We start from the raw sequence: 12,418 nt of genomic DNA, 5'->3' as shown, positions 1-12,418 counted from the left end.
GGAGGGAGGGAGAAGGGAAAGAAAATTTTGATGCACGCATACAATGAGAAAACAAAAACAGCAGGTGACCAGAAATGTTCTGTGGAACATCACTAGAGCCATAATCCCTGAAGAGCCCAGGCAGGGTGGTGCTGTGGAGAACTTCCCAGTCAGATAATCTCCCTGGCTCGGGAGGGGAGAATACAGTGTCCTTACCATCGTGGTGTTTCAGCACAAGAACCAGCCCTGCAAGAAGCAAAGGTAGGAATCACACACAGATTTATACGCTCACCAGAGTGGCATGCCCCAGCCCACCCTCCAGTCAGCAAGGACATCCACCGACTTGGCACTTTATCTGGAAGCAGATGCACAAATCGAGACACCTATACCCATTCCTTGATTCCCCTTCTCTACAGGTGAGCCAATGGGGCTAGATCTAAGCTCCTTTTCTCTCTAACAAACACCACGTGTATCTACACATGCTTTGCCCAGGGACAAAGATGATTGTTGGAAATCCCAGCAAAAGCCCTAGGTCAGTGGTTCCCAAGCCCAGCTGCAAATTAGTAAGTTCTGATAGCCTGGCTGTTTCCCCCAGAGAGTCTGATTTAATTTGTCCAAGGTGAAACTCAGACATTGAACATTTCTAATGTGTAACCAGGTTTGAGAAGCTCTGCCCTGGCCATTTCTCCCTGGGTCCTTGTGACCCTTCCCTGTGGCCCATCCCATCTCTGCCTCATCCAGGACCCCTGAGTCTCAGACTGCTCTCTTGGGGAACCAGAGAGACTCATGAAGCCTGCTACCTCCTGGGCTGAGTGACACCGGTGGGACCTGTCACACTCACCAAGCCACAGCGACAGTCTCCACATCTTAATGGTCTGACAGTCGTGAGGCCAGGGCTCAAACCCTTTATACCGTATTGCAGCCGCCCTATGGATAGCACTGGGACAGTCCAACTACACACACACACACACACACACACACACACACACACACACATACACACACACACACACCAGTGCCAGGATCAGTGATTTATGAGAGTCACAGTGACCCCAGGACCACCTCTTCTCCCTGACTGTTCCTGAGCCCTGCCTGGTACTTGGTCCCTCCTCCTCATATTCAGCCTCACATGGACTGAGTGTGGGAGAGAAATACTGTGTGAGAGCAGTAATTCCATTGTTGTAAGATTTTTGCTTGGGAAGCAGTATAATACAAAGTTTAAAAGCCCCGGCTTTGGACTCAGGCTTTGAGTTCTTTAAAGTATGAATCTCTGAACAATTATCATAATACTATAAGAAAAAGATTAACGGTAGTGGAAATCTGTCAGGGGAAGGGGGATCATACCTCATCAACAAGGATACCTGCATAATGAACATTTGTATACCTAACCCTAATTATACTCCACATCTTTAAAATAAAAAAATTACCAGTTAAAAAAAAAGTACGAATCTCAGTGTCACCACTTGGAAGTTTTATCATCTTGGATAAGTGACTTTGCCTCTGTGCGCCTCATTTTCCACACTTGCAAAACAGGGATGACAGCTCATACTTACCTTAAGGGCTTTGTAGGGATGAAAAAGATTGTGTATGAGAGATTGTTAGTTTAGTGCTTTGTATATCATAAGGGTGCAGTGAATGGTAGCTATTCTTAGAGATGCTTAAATAGTTGCTCGGCAGAGCAGGGTTCTCAAACTCAAATGCTGACACTCACCAAGCAGGTAATGTAAATAGGTGAAAAAGACACAATAAAATAGCTCACTCTTCACTTTAGTAGAAAAATACACTTCAATGCCAATGATACACATCCACTGACATGAAGCCTCTTGGTCAGAAGGCAACAGAGATCACTGTGACAGAGACAAAACTCTGGGCAGCTGCTGGTGGTTGCCCTGTAGAGAAATAGTCCTGATGTTGGTAGATTCTTCAATCTCTCAAGACAAAACTTGGATTTTTCTAATGAGTCAACAATATTTGAGCCAGTATATGAGCCAATGGTGAGGATGTATCATGACCCTCAGGATACAGTGAATACAATTCTGAACTTTTAAAAAATACAACAGAATGAAGGATAAACAAAACAGGACAGTAAGCCAAATGCTTCTGTCATCCTTCATTTTCTTTTTCTGCTACGAGTGTCTCAGGTCATATGCTCATCTTTCCAGAGACTGACGCTGCTCATCTAACTCACATGTTCCACCGTGAGGTATCAACCAGGGAAACAGCAATGACTAGGGGTCAAATTCACAAAACACCTATTTTTCATTTCCACTATTAAGAAACCAGGAAAGCCATTGTTTTTAAGTCAGCAGTTTGCTTGGATATCATGAAATAAAACCAATAAAAGCTATAGACTGTCTGGGACAGAGATATTTCACTGAAACGCCAGGAATCCCAATGGACTGTGTCTCCGTTGGTTCATCCATCTTTGCCTTGCTTTTCGGTATTCCACAGATAATCCCTGGGCATATGCCAATCCCTGTTAGGCACTCAAGAAACAGTGTCTGCTTTCAAGGAGCTGATGGTCTAGTGAAGCGATTGATCACATGCCCAGAACTAGTGTGTGTGTGTGTGTGTGTGTGTGTGTGTGTGTGTGTGTGTGTGTGTGTGTCTTTCTTAGAGAAGTAACATGGTGGGTACAGCGAAGAAAACATGAGTTTTGTTGCCAAGTAGACTTGAGATTCAGTCCCTGCTCTGCACCATCATTGGGGCCACTTGAGTCCGACCTGAGTATTCAATGCCACCTTCCATTCCTTTGACTAATCAGGAGATCCTGAAGCCTCCTGAGATCAACACTGGATCAGGCTTGGCAACAACTTCTACCACTGGTTAGATTACCCCTGGTGTGTCTTCTAACTCTAATGACCATTCTCTTACCTGTTTCCCCATTCCTAGCCTGTGTGCCTTAATTCTTACTGGGTCTGGCCTCTGCTTTGACTTCTCTTCCTGTTCTGGAAAATGCTGGTACAGTGGTTCTTAGGACCTGGGTCCTCTGACCCTGTCTTGCCAGGCTCCCTCTGCCTTGTGGTCTGAGGCTTTACTGACTGTCCTTGAAGGCCTCCTTGATGTGGAATGCTTGCCTCCTTCTACTTCTGAGCCTCCCCACAGGGCACCTTCCACCCCCAGAAGGTTCCATGTCACTGAAATTTCTACCCAGACTCCTAACACAGGCACTTGCTATTAATTCCACACTCATCAGAGAAGTCAGATACGCCTGCTAATCTGAGCCTCATTCATCTGCACCTGAGTTGATCCTCTGGGACCCTATTCTGTTGCACTGAGCATGACTAGATCTCAGATCTGACCCCTCTGTACCTGCCAAAGTGATGGATGATGCTGAGAATGCCAAGCTAAAACAATGCATGTTCAGGAAAGAAGACCTCTGCAGAATTCAGGGATGACTGTGCCAAAGAGTTGGCAGCTATGATCTGAGTGTATAGAAGGTGATGAATAGTAAAATGCTGAATGAGATTTATGTTGAAAATCAGTGTACCATGTCGCTCTGTTTGTTCTCAATCCTTTTCCTTGAGTTCTTGCTGTCAAAATAAATAATAATAATACAGCCATTGCTTTTTATTTTTTTACACACCATCCCGGATATTTAGAAAATACCCCTCCTACTGCTTAGCCTGTTCTCACGGAGAAAAGACATTTACAAATGTCTTTTACTTAGGTAGCTGAAGCAGCATGACCTCTCCCATATTTCCCAAGAATCGTTTAAATGAAGGCAACATCACAGACATGAAATGCTTTGGTTTGAATAAAGCATTCGACCACATCTTTTGTGATACTCATGTCGATGAACTAGATAAGTATGACTTCAACAAAATCAGTTGGTTCAATAATTATAAGAATCCAAAGAGTGTTGACTACAGGTCAGTGTAAGCTTGAAAGATGATTTTCTAGTCAGCTACCACATCTTTAGTGAAGGAAGTTTCCCAACATTTGGAATAAAAGGTAACTTTGGTTGTGCATGAAGGATTTTTAAGATTTTAGTATTTAAAGTATTTAATGTATATTAGAAAAATGTATATTGTCATATAAACCCATAGTTTCATAGACTAGACCTTATTTGAGCTTAAAAATTGGGGCAATTCAAAAGAGAATATTTTTAATAAAGTAGTAAATGCTGTACTGTTTGTTTAATCTCTATACGGGTCTTTTTGGTGACATCACAATCTTAAACACACACATCCTATAACTCAGCACTTTCACTTGTAGAAACTTGCCATGCCCAAGCACACAAAGTTTGCACTTTTATTTGTAACAGCAAAATATTAAAAACAAAAATCCTAACTTAGTGGCCGCCATGAGAAGATGACTAAATGTGTTTTTGTACATCCACGCAAGAGTTCCTTTCTTTTTCTTTTTAAGCCAGTGGTTCTCAATTGGGCACAATTTTGCCCAATTTGACAATGTCTGGAGACACTTTTGGTTGTCACAATAGTGGCAGGTGTGCTACTGGTACCTAGTGGGTTGAAACCAGGGATGCTGCTGAATATACTATAATGCACAAGCCAGCCCCCACAACACAGAATTGCCCAGCATAGGGGCTCCTCAACTTACTCCTAAAAACCCATCATAAATTAAAAATATTTCAACTTACAATACTTCCCATTTACAATGGGTTTATCAGGATGCAACCCCATTCTAAGTCAAGGAGTGTACTGACTGCATATCACTTTTGCACCATCATAAACTTGAAAATTCATAGGTTGAACCATCAGAGGCCGGGGATTGTCTGTACTGATAATTTAACAGTGCCAAGGGGGAGAAACCCTGGTTTAAGATGAATTGCTTTTTTGTTATGATTGTCATCATTGTTCTTGTTCTTTTAATTCTGACATAAGTTTGATCAGTAGATTTAAAAAGTAAACTATTTCAACTATTACAAAGTGAGCTCCTTTAGTGAAAGATCCATGACTGATTCATTTTGGTAGCTCCAGATGCAACAGTCTGTTTTTGGAAAGAATGAGCTGAGAAAAAGCACAGCCCAGGAAGTGAGAATACACAGGCTTGGAACCAGGTGCATCTGGGTCGAGAAACTTCAGACATGTCCAGAAAGTGGAAATAATGACTTTTTTTGAAAGCTTGAAGGGAACAGAGATGTTAAGTACAAATTGTTTGCCTCATGGTAGGCACTCCTTGTGACAACTATTGTTCCTACTGATGGTTGCTTCTCACTGGCCGTGAGATCAGCACCTAAAAATATTGAACTAATTGTTCAACAGATTGAACTAATTGGAACTGAAGGTCCTTTCCTGCTCTAAGATTCGATGACATTGTCCTGAAAATAATTCACTCATTCGTTTTTTCGTTTATCCAACAAATACTTATTTTTCTGCTCTAACAGAGCAACCAAAAACTAAAACCACAGAATTCAAAATATATGTATGTAACTTAGATGTCAGTTAGGGACTCCCTTCCTCAGTAGTTTGCATTCTGCCTAAATCCCAGCCCCATAGCCTGTGTAAGCCCAAAGCATTCCCTGGATTCCTATGAGGTCTCCAGGGTCTCTCCTTGTGTTTTCCTCTACTTCTTTGCTCCTGAATCCTTGGATGTAGACTGTTTTTTCACATGGATTCCTGGTGCATGACTTAGCCCTCTCCCCGGCTTCCATTAAAAATACTCACTCATCGGCTACTGCTTTGTTAAACTCTGGTGTGTCCACGTGGCTCTTTGAGCTATGGCCACTGTGTTTCCTAGCTTTGATCCCCTCCCCTACCTTAGGGAGGTGAAACTTCTCTGTCTCTCTCTCTCTCTCTCTCTCATTTATTTTCTAAACAAACTATATTTTCCACCACCACCCCAAAAAAAGAAATCCTCACATGTCAATCTCTTTACTTGGTAATCTTTACTATATCACAGGGGGGCAGGGTCCTGTGAAGGGTACTATCACATAATGCAGAGACTTCCACCAACTCCTGGCTCCTCTCAGCCATCCCTGTGTTCTGTCTCTCCCATTTCAGAGTGACTGGAAAATTCCTCCCTTGTTTGTTGCAGTTTAAGTTGAACCAGATTCAAAGTGCTTGGCTCTTCACCGTCTACACCCAAGATGGCCATCAGGGTATTTTCTCAAATAAATCCAAAGAGAAATTTCAATACTAACTGTTAATAGAATGACATTTTCACAACTGCTTGTATTTTTGATAAGTAGGATTAAGAAAACATGCAGAACATACTGCTTGGAAAGAAGATGGTTTAGAAACTTCCCTACCATGGAAGGTCTCTGGGCAGGAAAGTACTGGGAAGATGCATTAAACCAAGTAAAAGGAGGAATGGGACAGAGGTCCCCTTGGAAGGCAGGAAGAGGAGGATTGCTGAGCTATCCTAAGTTGCTGTTTCCCACCTTCCCAATTCTGTGCCTTTGCTCAGGGCAACGAATTCCCAGTCCAGAAGGACCCAGCTCTAGGATGGCTGTCCTCTGTAGGCTAGAGATGATGGTGGGAATAAGTTCAAGGAAATCCATTTCCTGATCCATCAGATACAAACTGGGCACAGCGACACAATAAGCCACCAGGAAAAAATGGTAATCATGGTGTTTTGACCTGTAAGACTCTATAGCAATGACTAATTCATGGTGGGGTTTCAAGAAATGAAATAAAACTAGACATACATAGGTGGGAAATGTCTAGGTCTACAAGACAGAAGTCTAACCCAAACTACAATAGTGAGGATTCACAGCTTTTTACCCATGGAGTCACTCAACTATGAGGAAGCTGTACCCTTCTGAGAAGGAATCCTGCAATGTGGCCACGGGTATTCATTCTGAATTGTCCCCCAAGCTTTCCCAACAGTGTAGACTAGGTGACTTCACTTTGGGGAAAGGAAATGCCTAGACTATGCAAGGGTATTAGATACTGGCTCTAAATTTACATTGATTCCTGGAGATGTGGTACACCCACATGGCCTACCTGTCATGGGGGCTTATGAAGTTAAAGGGGAAGTGAAGTCTTGGCCTGGGTCACTGCACCCCTCAAAGCAACCTGCTCTACACAACTCTTCTTCCAGTCTCAGGGAACCTCTCCCTCCCTTGCCTTTGGGTCTAAAGGTGAGGAGCAACTCCACAGTTGCCAGTCCTGGTGTCCTGCACCAACCTTGTGCTTCCCCTAAACTTTTGTAAGCAGTCCCTCTATAATAAACCCTCCTCAAACTATCGTGAGTGTACCCATTGTTTTCTGTGACCTTCATTACACACGTATATCAAATCATCATGTTGTACACCTTGAATATATACGGTATTGTTAATCAAATCTTTAAAACATAAATTTAAGGAATCTTTCACTTCATCAGGAAAAATGTATCACTCTTTCATGACTGGCATACAACCCGTGTTTTCTAAGAATCTTTACTTCTTTGGCTAGCACTTAAACACAAGCTCCATCCTTTCTCTCTCTCTAGACTAAGCTGTTATAGGCATGATGATCATGTCTGTTTTGTCCATACCAACCACACAATGCCTAACAGCTGATAGACCATAGCTGCTCACTGCTGAATAGCTGATATTTCTTTGCCTGGTTTTTGATCCATCCAAAGTTCTCAACAGGTAATCTAAGTCAGTGCATGAGTCTTCTAGGAAGCTTTTGAAAATGTAAATTCTGACTTAGTAGGTCTGAATGGCTGTTTTTCTAGCAAGCTCAAGGTTATGCAAATGCTGCTGGTCTACAGATCTTACTTTGAAGAACAAGTCAATACCTTATAAAATCAAATAAACCAGACACAAAAGGACAAATATTGTATGAATTAGTTTATATAAGGTACCTAGAAGTCAAATTTACAGAAACAGGAAGTTGAATGGTGATTGCCAGGATGTGAGGGAGGAGTTATTCTTTTTTTTTTTGAGTTGGGGTCTCACTCTGTCATCCAGACTAGAGTGCAGTGGGGTGACCATGGCTCACAGCAGCCTGACCTCCTGGGCTCAGGCAATCTACCTCAGCCTCCTAAGTAGCTGGGACTACAGCCAAGTCCACCGCACCTGGATTTTTTTCTTTTCCCCAAGAGACAATGGTCTATGTTGCCAGGCTGACCTCGAACTCCTGGGCTCAATCAATCCTCCCACCTCAGCTCCCAAAGTGCTGGAAGTATAGGCATGAGCCACCATGCCTGGCCGTTATCCTTTAAACAGTAGAGTTTCAGTCTGAAGTAGTTTGGGAGATGGAAGTAGTAAGGTTGCACAAAATGTAAATGTGTTAAACTGTACACTTAAAAGGTTAAAATGATAAATTATATATTATGTACATTTTTGCCACTTAAAAAAAAAAAAACGAGGCACAAGTCGGTCCAGCTGCAGGGAGTTCACCACAGGTCTATAGTCAGTGATAAGCACAAAGCCTGTCTCCAGCTGCTTATAGGTAGCATTAATGACAACTCTGTCAAGCAAGCTGAAGTTCGGTAATGGTCGTAAAGGGTCGCATACGTCAGCCAGATTCAAATTCTACTGAGGGTTTCTGTGAGACAAGATGCAGAAATCGCAGGAGCTGAAGCTTATTTAGCTTGCACATGTAAGTGCATTTTCTGATCCAAACAACTCTCATCCCTTCGCTGAGACCCCAGGTAAAAGTTAGCGACCAGAGTGCAAAATGTGTTTTGTACATTCCTAATGCTTATAACATGGTCCTTCCAAAGTGAAATGCTTGATCAGAATCTGGTACTTCATCACCACAGGGACACTGAAGGATCTTTCAACCAAAGACACTCACTAGCTGGGCTTTTACCAGAATGTGAAAGATGTTTGGAGATTAAACACTCTGTTTACCATCTTTTGAATGTGATGTTCCATTCGTTGCAAACTGAAGCTACAAAACACTGTTTAGGAGACACGGTTTCTGCAGGAAGCAGAACGCTGCTACATCAAATGTGATGCCTGACAAGACCGTAGATTAAGACAAGTCGGCCTTGCCTCTGCACACTCACCTCCCTCAGTCCCTCTGCATCGTGCCAGTCCCGTGGCCGGGTAGTGAAGACAAAAAGCTCCGTAAATGCCCATTTCTGAGGAACAAGAAAATGTGTCTGGGCTCCAAAAGTGGTCTGCTTCCCGTTTACTTTTCGAAACCGTATTATGTATTTCAGCTGTTGACGAAGTTCTTGAGAGAAATCTGAACTCAAAATTGAGACTAGAGCTTTTTTATCCTTTTTCCAAACAAAATCAGTTTCCTGTACGTGATTCTAATGTGTTCAGTGAGGCTCACAGATTGGCAATAAAAAAAGCAGCTCATGCAGTGATGGTATATGAATTCCCTCAGCTTCTCTATGTATAAGTGTCTTATGCAATTGTATTTTAGAACACATCTTTTTTCTATTCTCGTTTAGTTTGTAGACACAAAGTTAAGTCAAACAACTCTTGAAATACAAAGAAAATACAAAAGACACATTACTTATGCTATCAAATGCAACAAAAATCTGCCTTTTAAAAATCAGAGTTGCCGGGCACGTTGACTCACACCTATTAATTCCAGCACTTTGGGAGGCCGAGGCAGGACTGCTTGAGCCCAGGAGTTTGAGACCAGCCTGGACAACATTGTAAGACCTCGTTTCTACAAAAAATGAAAAAAATTAAGCAGGCATGACAGTGTACACCAGGGGTCCCAGCAACTAAAAAGGCTGAGGTAGAAGGATCGGGTGACTCCAGGTCGAGGTTGTAGTGAGCCCTGATCATGTCACTGCAATCCAGTCTAGGCAACAGAGTGATACCTCGACTCAAATATATATATATCAGAGTCCTTTACTTTCAGGTCTAGATGGGGCAAGAAAACTCTAGAGCCCTCTGAAGTTGAATCTGATTTTTAAAAATCTCCTCCCCTTTCTCACATGCTGACCAGAGGAAACATGGCTGGAGGCCCAGAGCAGTTTAAGCTTGGGGGTTTTTGCTGCTATGTGAAATTTCGCATAAGTGAAGTATGCGAACTAACTACACAAAACACACATACTTCAAAAAAGACAGACGAACAATGCCAAAACTCTTTATTTCACCAACCAGCATTTCTGATTCTCTTACTGATGCTGCATTTCAAAATCTTAGGAGTCTACAAATATAGCATTCACACTTTCTACGTCTAACGGGGCTCAGGGCAGAAAAGGTCAGGACCCAGGACATTCTGTGGTAGAAGTGGCAGGGTTTCTCTGTAACAGCCTATGTCCATCTTCTGTCTTAACTGGAAGGTCTTGAAGCTCTCTGTCATGCCCATACTTTTCTCTATGGCATCGATGACAGGAAAACCCTCCTCCCTCACACACACAATGCCACTGGGGAGTGGGAAAGGGACGTTACACAGGCACCAGTCAGAAAGATTTCTGACTCAGTTTAGTGGCGAGGAGTTATGTAAACTGTGGCACGTCCTCCCTCTTTCTCAAAGTGAGCTGGGCTGGATTTCTATGACTGGAAGCATTTCCTGTGATAAAATTAAGCCCTATAAAAAAAACAAAATCGATCCTATCTCTAAGTAGCACAAGAGCCGTTTCCAAGAATCCAGGGATGAACACTTTCCACACCCCACCTAGACCTGGCCAACTCCCTGTCGGCAGCTACAGAGAAAGCACAAAGGCCTTCTGTCAACTTTTTTGGGTGGAAGGGAGGGACGATGCTCAAGAAAAATGTGGGGTGAGTTTTTTAAATTCCCCACCACTAAAAACTATAGATCTACACACACTCAGACACGTGTACACATCCATTTTTAAGAAAGATTCTCCTCTGTGTGACTTCAGGCCCCGAGTCCAGCCTCCCTCAGACTGCGAGACAACACCTACTGACTGCAGAGGTCTAGCATCTCGACGTAATGTGGATGGCTCCTAGGTTGTCTCCAAGCTGGGGGCAGGGGCTAAGAAGTGAATCATCATGGGGGACTTGGTTCTGCCTTAAATCTGATTTACTCAACAACACTCTCAGGTCCAGGGGCTGCAAGAGGTTCCGTGGGCACAATGTGGTGGATGACCTGATGGTCCCAGCCCACCGTGGTGAGGAGGGAGTGATTGAGCGGGGACCAAGTAGCGTCTCTCACAAAGTCTCTGTGGGCCCGGCTTCTAAACCTAGGAGAAAGGAAAAGAAGTTGGGCATGGAAGGGCCAAGAATTGAAAAGCAGGCCTGGTGAAGGAAGAGAATCCGACACATCCAGAGCACATTTTCTGCGTGTTACACGTGTCACCGTCTGCATACACCGTCTGCATGCCTCATCACCAGATAGCGGTGTAGTATCCACAGTGGATGTTCCTAATCATCCACCCCAGGGTGGGTTGCATTTCTATACGACACAGTTCCTTCTGTGAAGCGTTGAGTACTCTCATGTGGGAGAGGGCTGGAATGCTAGACTCAGGAACTCCACCCCCACCCCACATGCCTCCTCTACCAGGGTCAGCCCCAAGAACACAGCCAGCCAGCCGTCTGCCTGCTTCTACCTCCCAGTCCCCTCACACATGCATGGGAGTTCTCCAAAGCGGCAATGCACTTTTCTGCACAGGAAAAGAACTCGCCAACCCACTGCACCCCTCCCCGACCCTGGTCACAGGATTCCACTTCACACTTACACCTGGGAAAGCCTTGAGTCCAGCACAGCAAGTGAGCAGTCTTCACTGAGAGAGGCCAGGAAGGGAACACTAAGAGAGGGAGGAGAGGGATGTGAAAGGTTTCCAGGCTTTCAAGACAAAGCCTTGATGGGGCCAGCCCCACCTCCATTGGGAACTGACCCAGGGAAGAAGGAAACCAGGCCTAACCCCACTTCTAGCCAAGGTCTGCCTCCCATTCAAGTCCACATTACAAGTTCCACGCAAAGACGAGGGAAACAGAGCTACGCCAGAGTGGACAATCATCCCGGCACCCAACCAGCCCATCTGCCCCTCTCACAGCTTCAGCAATAACCCGGAAACAGTCTCGTCTGACCTCACAGTGCTAGAAGCCCACGATATTACCATTGTGGGTACTGATCAGGGAGGCAACACATTTTAGCCATTTTCAGAGACTGTGCAACCCGTCAAAGGACCACAGTGCTAAGAGATCTTCGATGCTGAAGGCTCACCTGGAGCACTGTCTGCCTTAAGGAACTGCACATCGCACAGTGCGCTGGAGCCACACACATTCCCCACCGCTGTCCCCATTCAGACCCATCAGGCCTTTGACGACACAGTACCTGTGTGGGGAGAAGACCAGCCCAGAGACACACTGGGAGTGCACAGTGGAGCTGAGGGCACAGTCTGCTTTCTTGGTGTCCACAAGGGAGACAGTCCCATTCTCATCACCTGTGAAGAGAAGGAGCATGCCACAGTGGGTAAGAGCCTGGGCTCTGGTGTCAGCCAGACTTGGATTTGAACCCCAGGTCCTCAAGCTTGGACAAGCAATGACTCTCAGCATCAGTGTCCCTTCTATAAAGCAGGAATAATCAAGTCATCGGATGGCTATAAAAATTAAATTAATAAATAGATGAAGTAGTTATTATCTTTTTTTTTTTTTTTTTTG

General features: G+C 44.1%; 2 protein-coding genes across 5 annotated transcripts in view; both read right to left on the bottom strand.

The window, feature by feature from the left end:
• The window catches only part of OVGP1 (oviductal glycoprotein 1), a 16,643-nt gene extending 15,798 nt beyond the window's left edge, over positions 1 to 845 (bottom strand). Inside the window, exons 1-2 of the mRNA XM_021717991.1 lie at positions 821 to 845; positions 193 to 225 (exon numbers count right to left, since the gene is read on the bottom strand). Coding sequence (XP_021573666.1) covers positions 193 to 225; positions 821 to 845 — 58 coding nt within the window. The remainder of the gene's footprint in view (positions 1 to 192; positions 226 to 820) is intronic.
• A 9,074-nt stretch (positions 846 to 9,919) lies between these two features.
• The window catches only part of WDR77 (WD repeat domain 77), an 8,563-nt gene continuing 6,064 nt past the window's right edge, over positions 9,920 to 12,418 (bottom strand). For 2 of the 4 annotated variants that reach the window (XM_008068924.2, XM_021717997.1), the window contains 3 exons: positions 12,093 to 12,201; positions 11,494 to 11,562; positions 9,920 to 10,998 (listed from right to left, as the gene is read on the bottom strand). In XM_008068924.2, the coding sequence (XP_008067115.1) occupies positions 10,839 to 10,998; positions 11,494 to 11,562; positions 12,093 to 12,201 (338 nt within the window). In that variant the 3' untranslated portion in view covers positions 9,920 to 10,838. Of the gene's footprint in view, positions 10,999 to 11,493; positions 11,601 to 12,085; positions 12,202 to 12,418 lie in introns of all 4 variants that reach the window. The other 2 variants (XM_021717995.1, XM_021717996.1) reach the window with 2 other exon arrangements.

Source organism: Carlito syrichta, unplaced genomic scaffold, assembly GCF_000164805.1.
Source record: "Carlito syrichta isolate Samal-C Ts95f unplaced genomic scaffold, Tarsius_syrichta-2.0.1 Scaffold311678, whole genome shotgun sequence".
In the NCBI taxonomy this organism is placed as follows: Eukaryota; Metazoa; Chordata; class Mammalia; order Primates; family Tarsiidae; genus Carlito; species Carlito syrichta.
The sequence above is the reverse complement of the archived record's forward strand: the minus strand, read 5'-3'. Positions and strand labels throughout refer to the sequence as shown.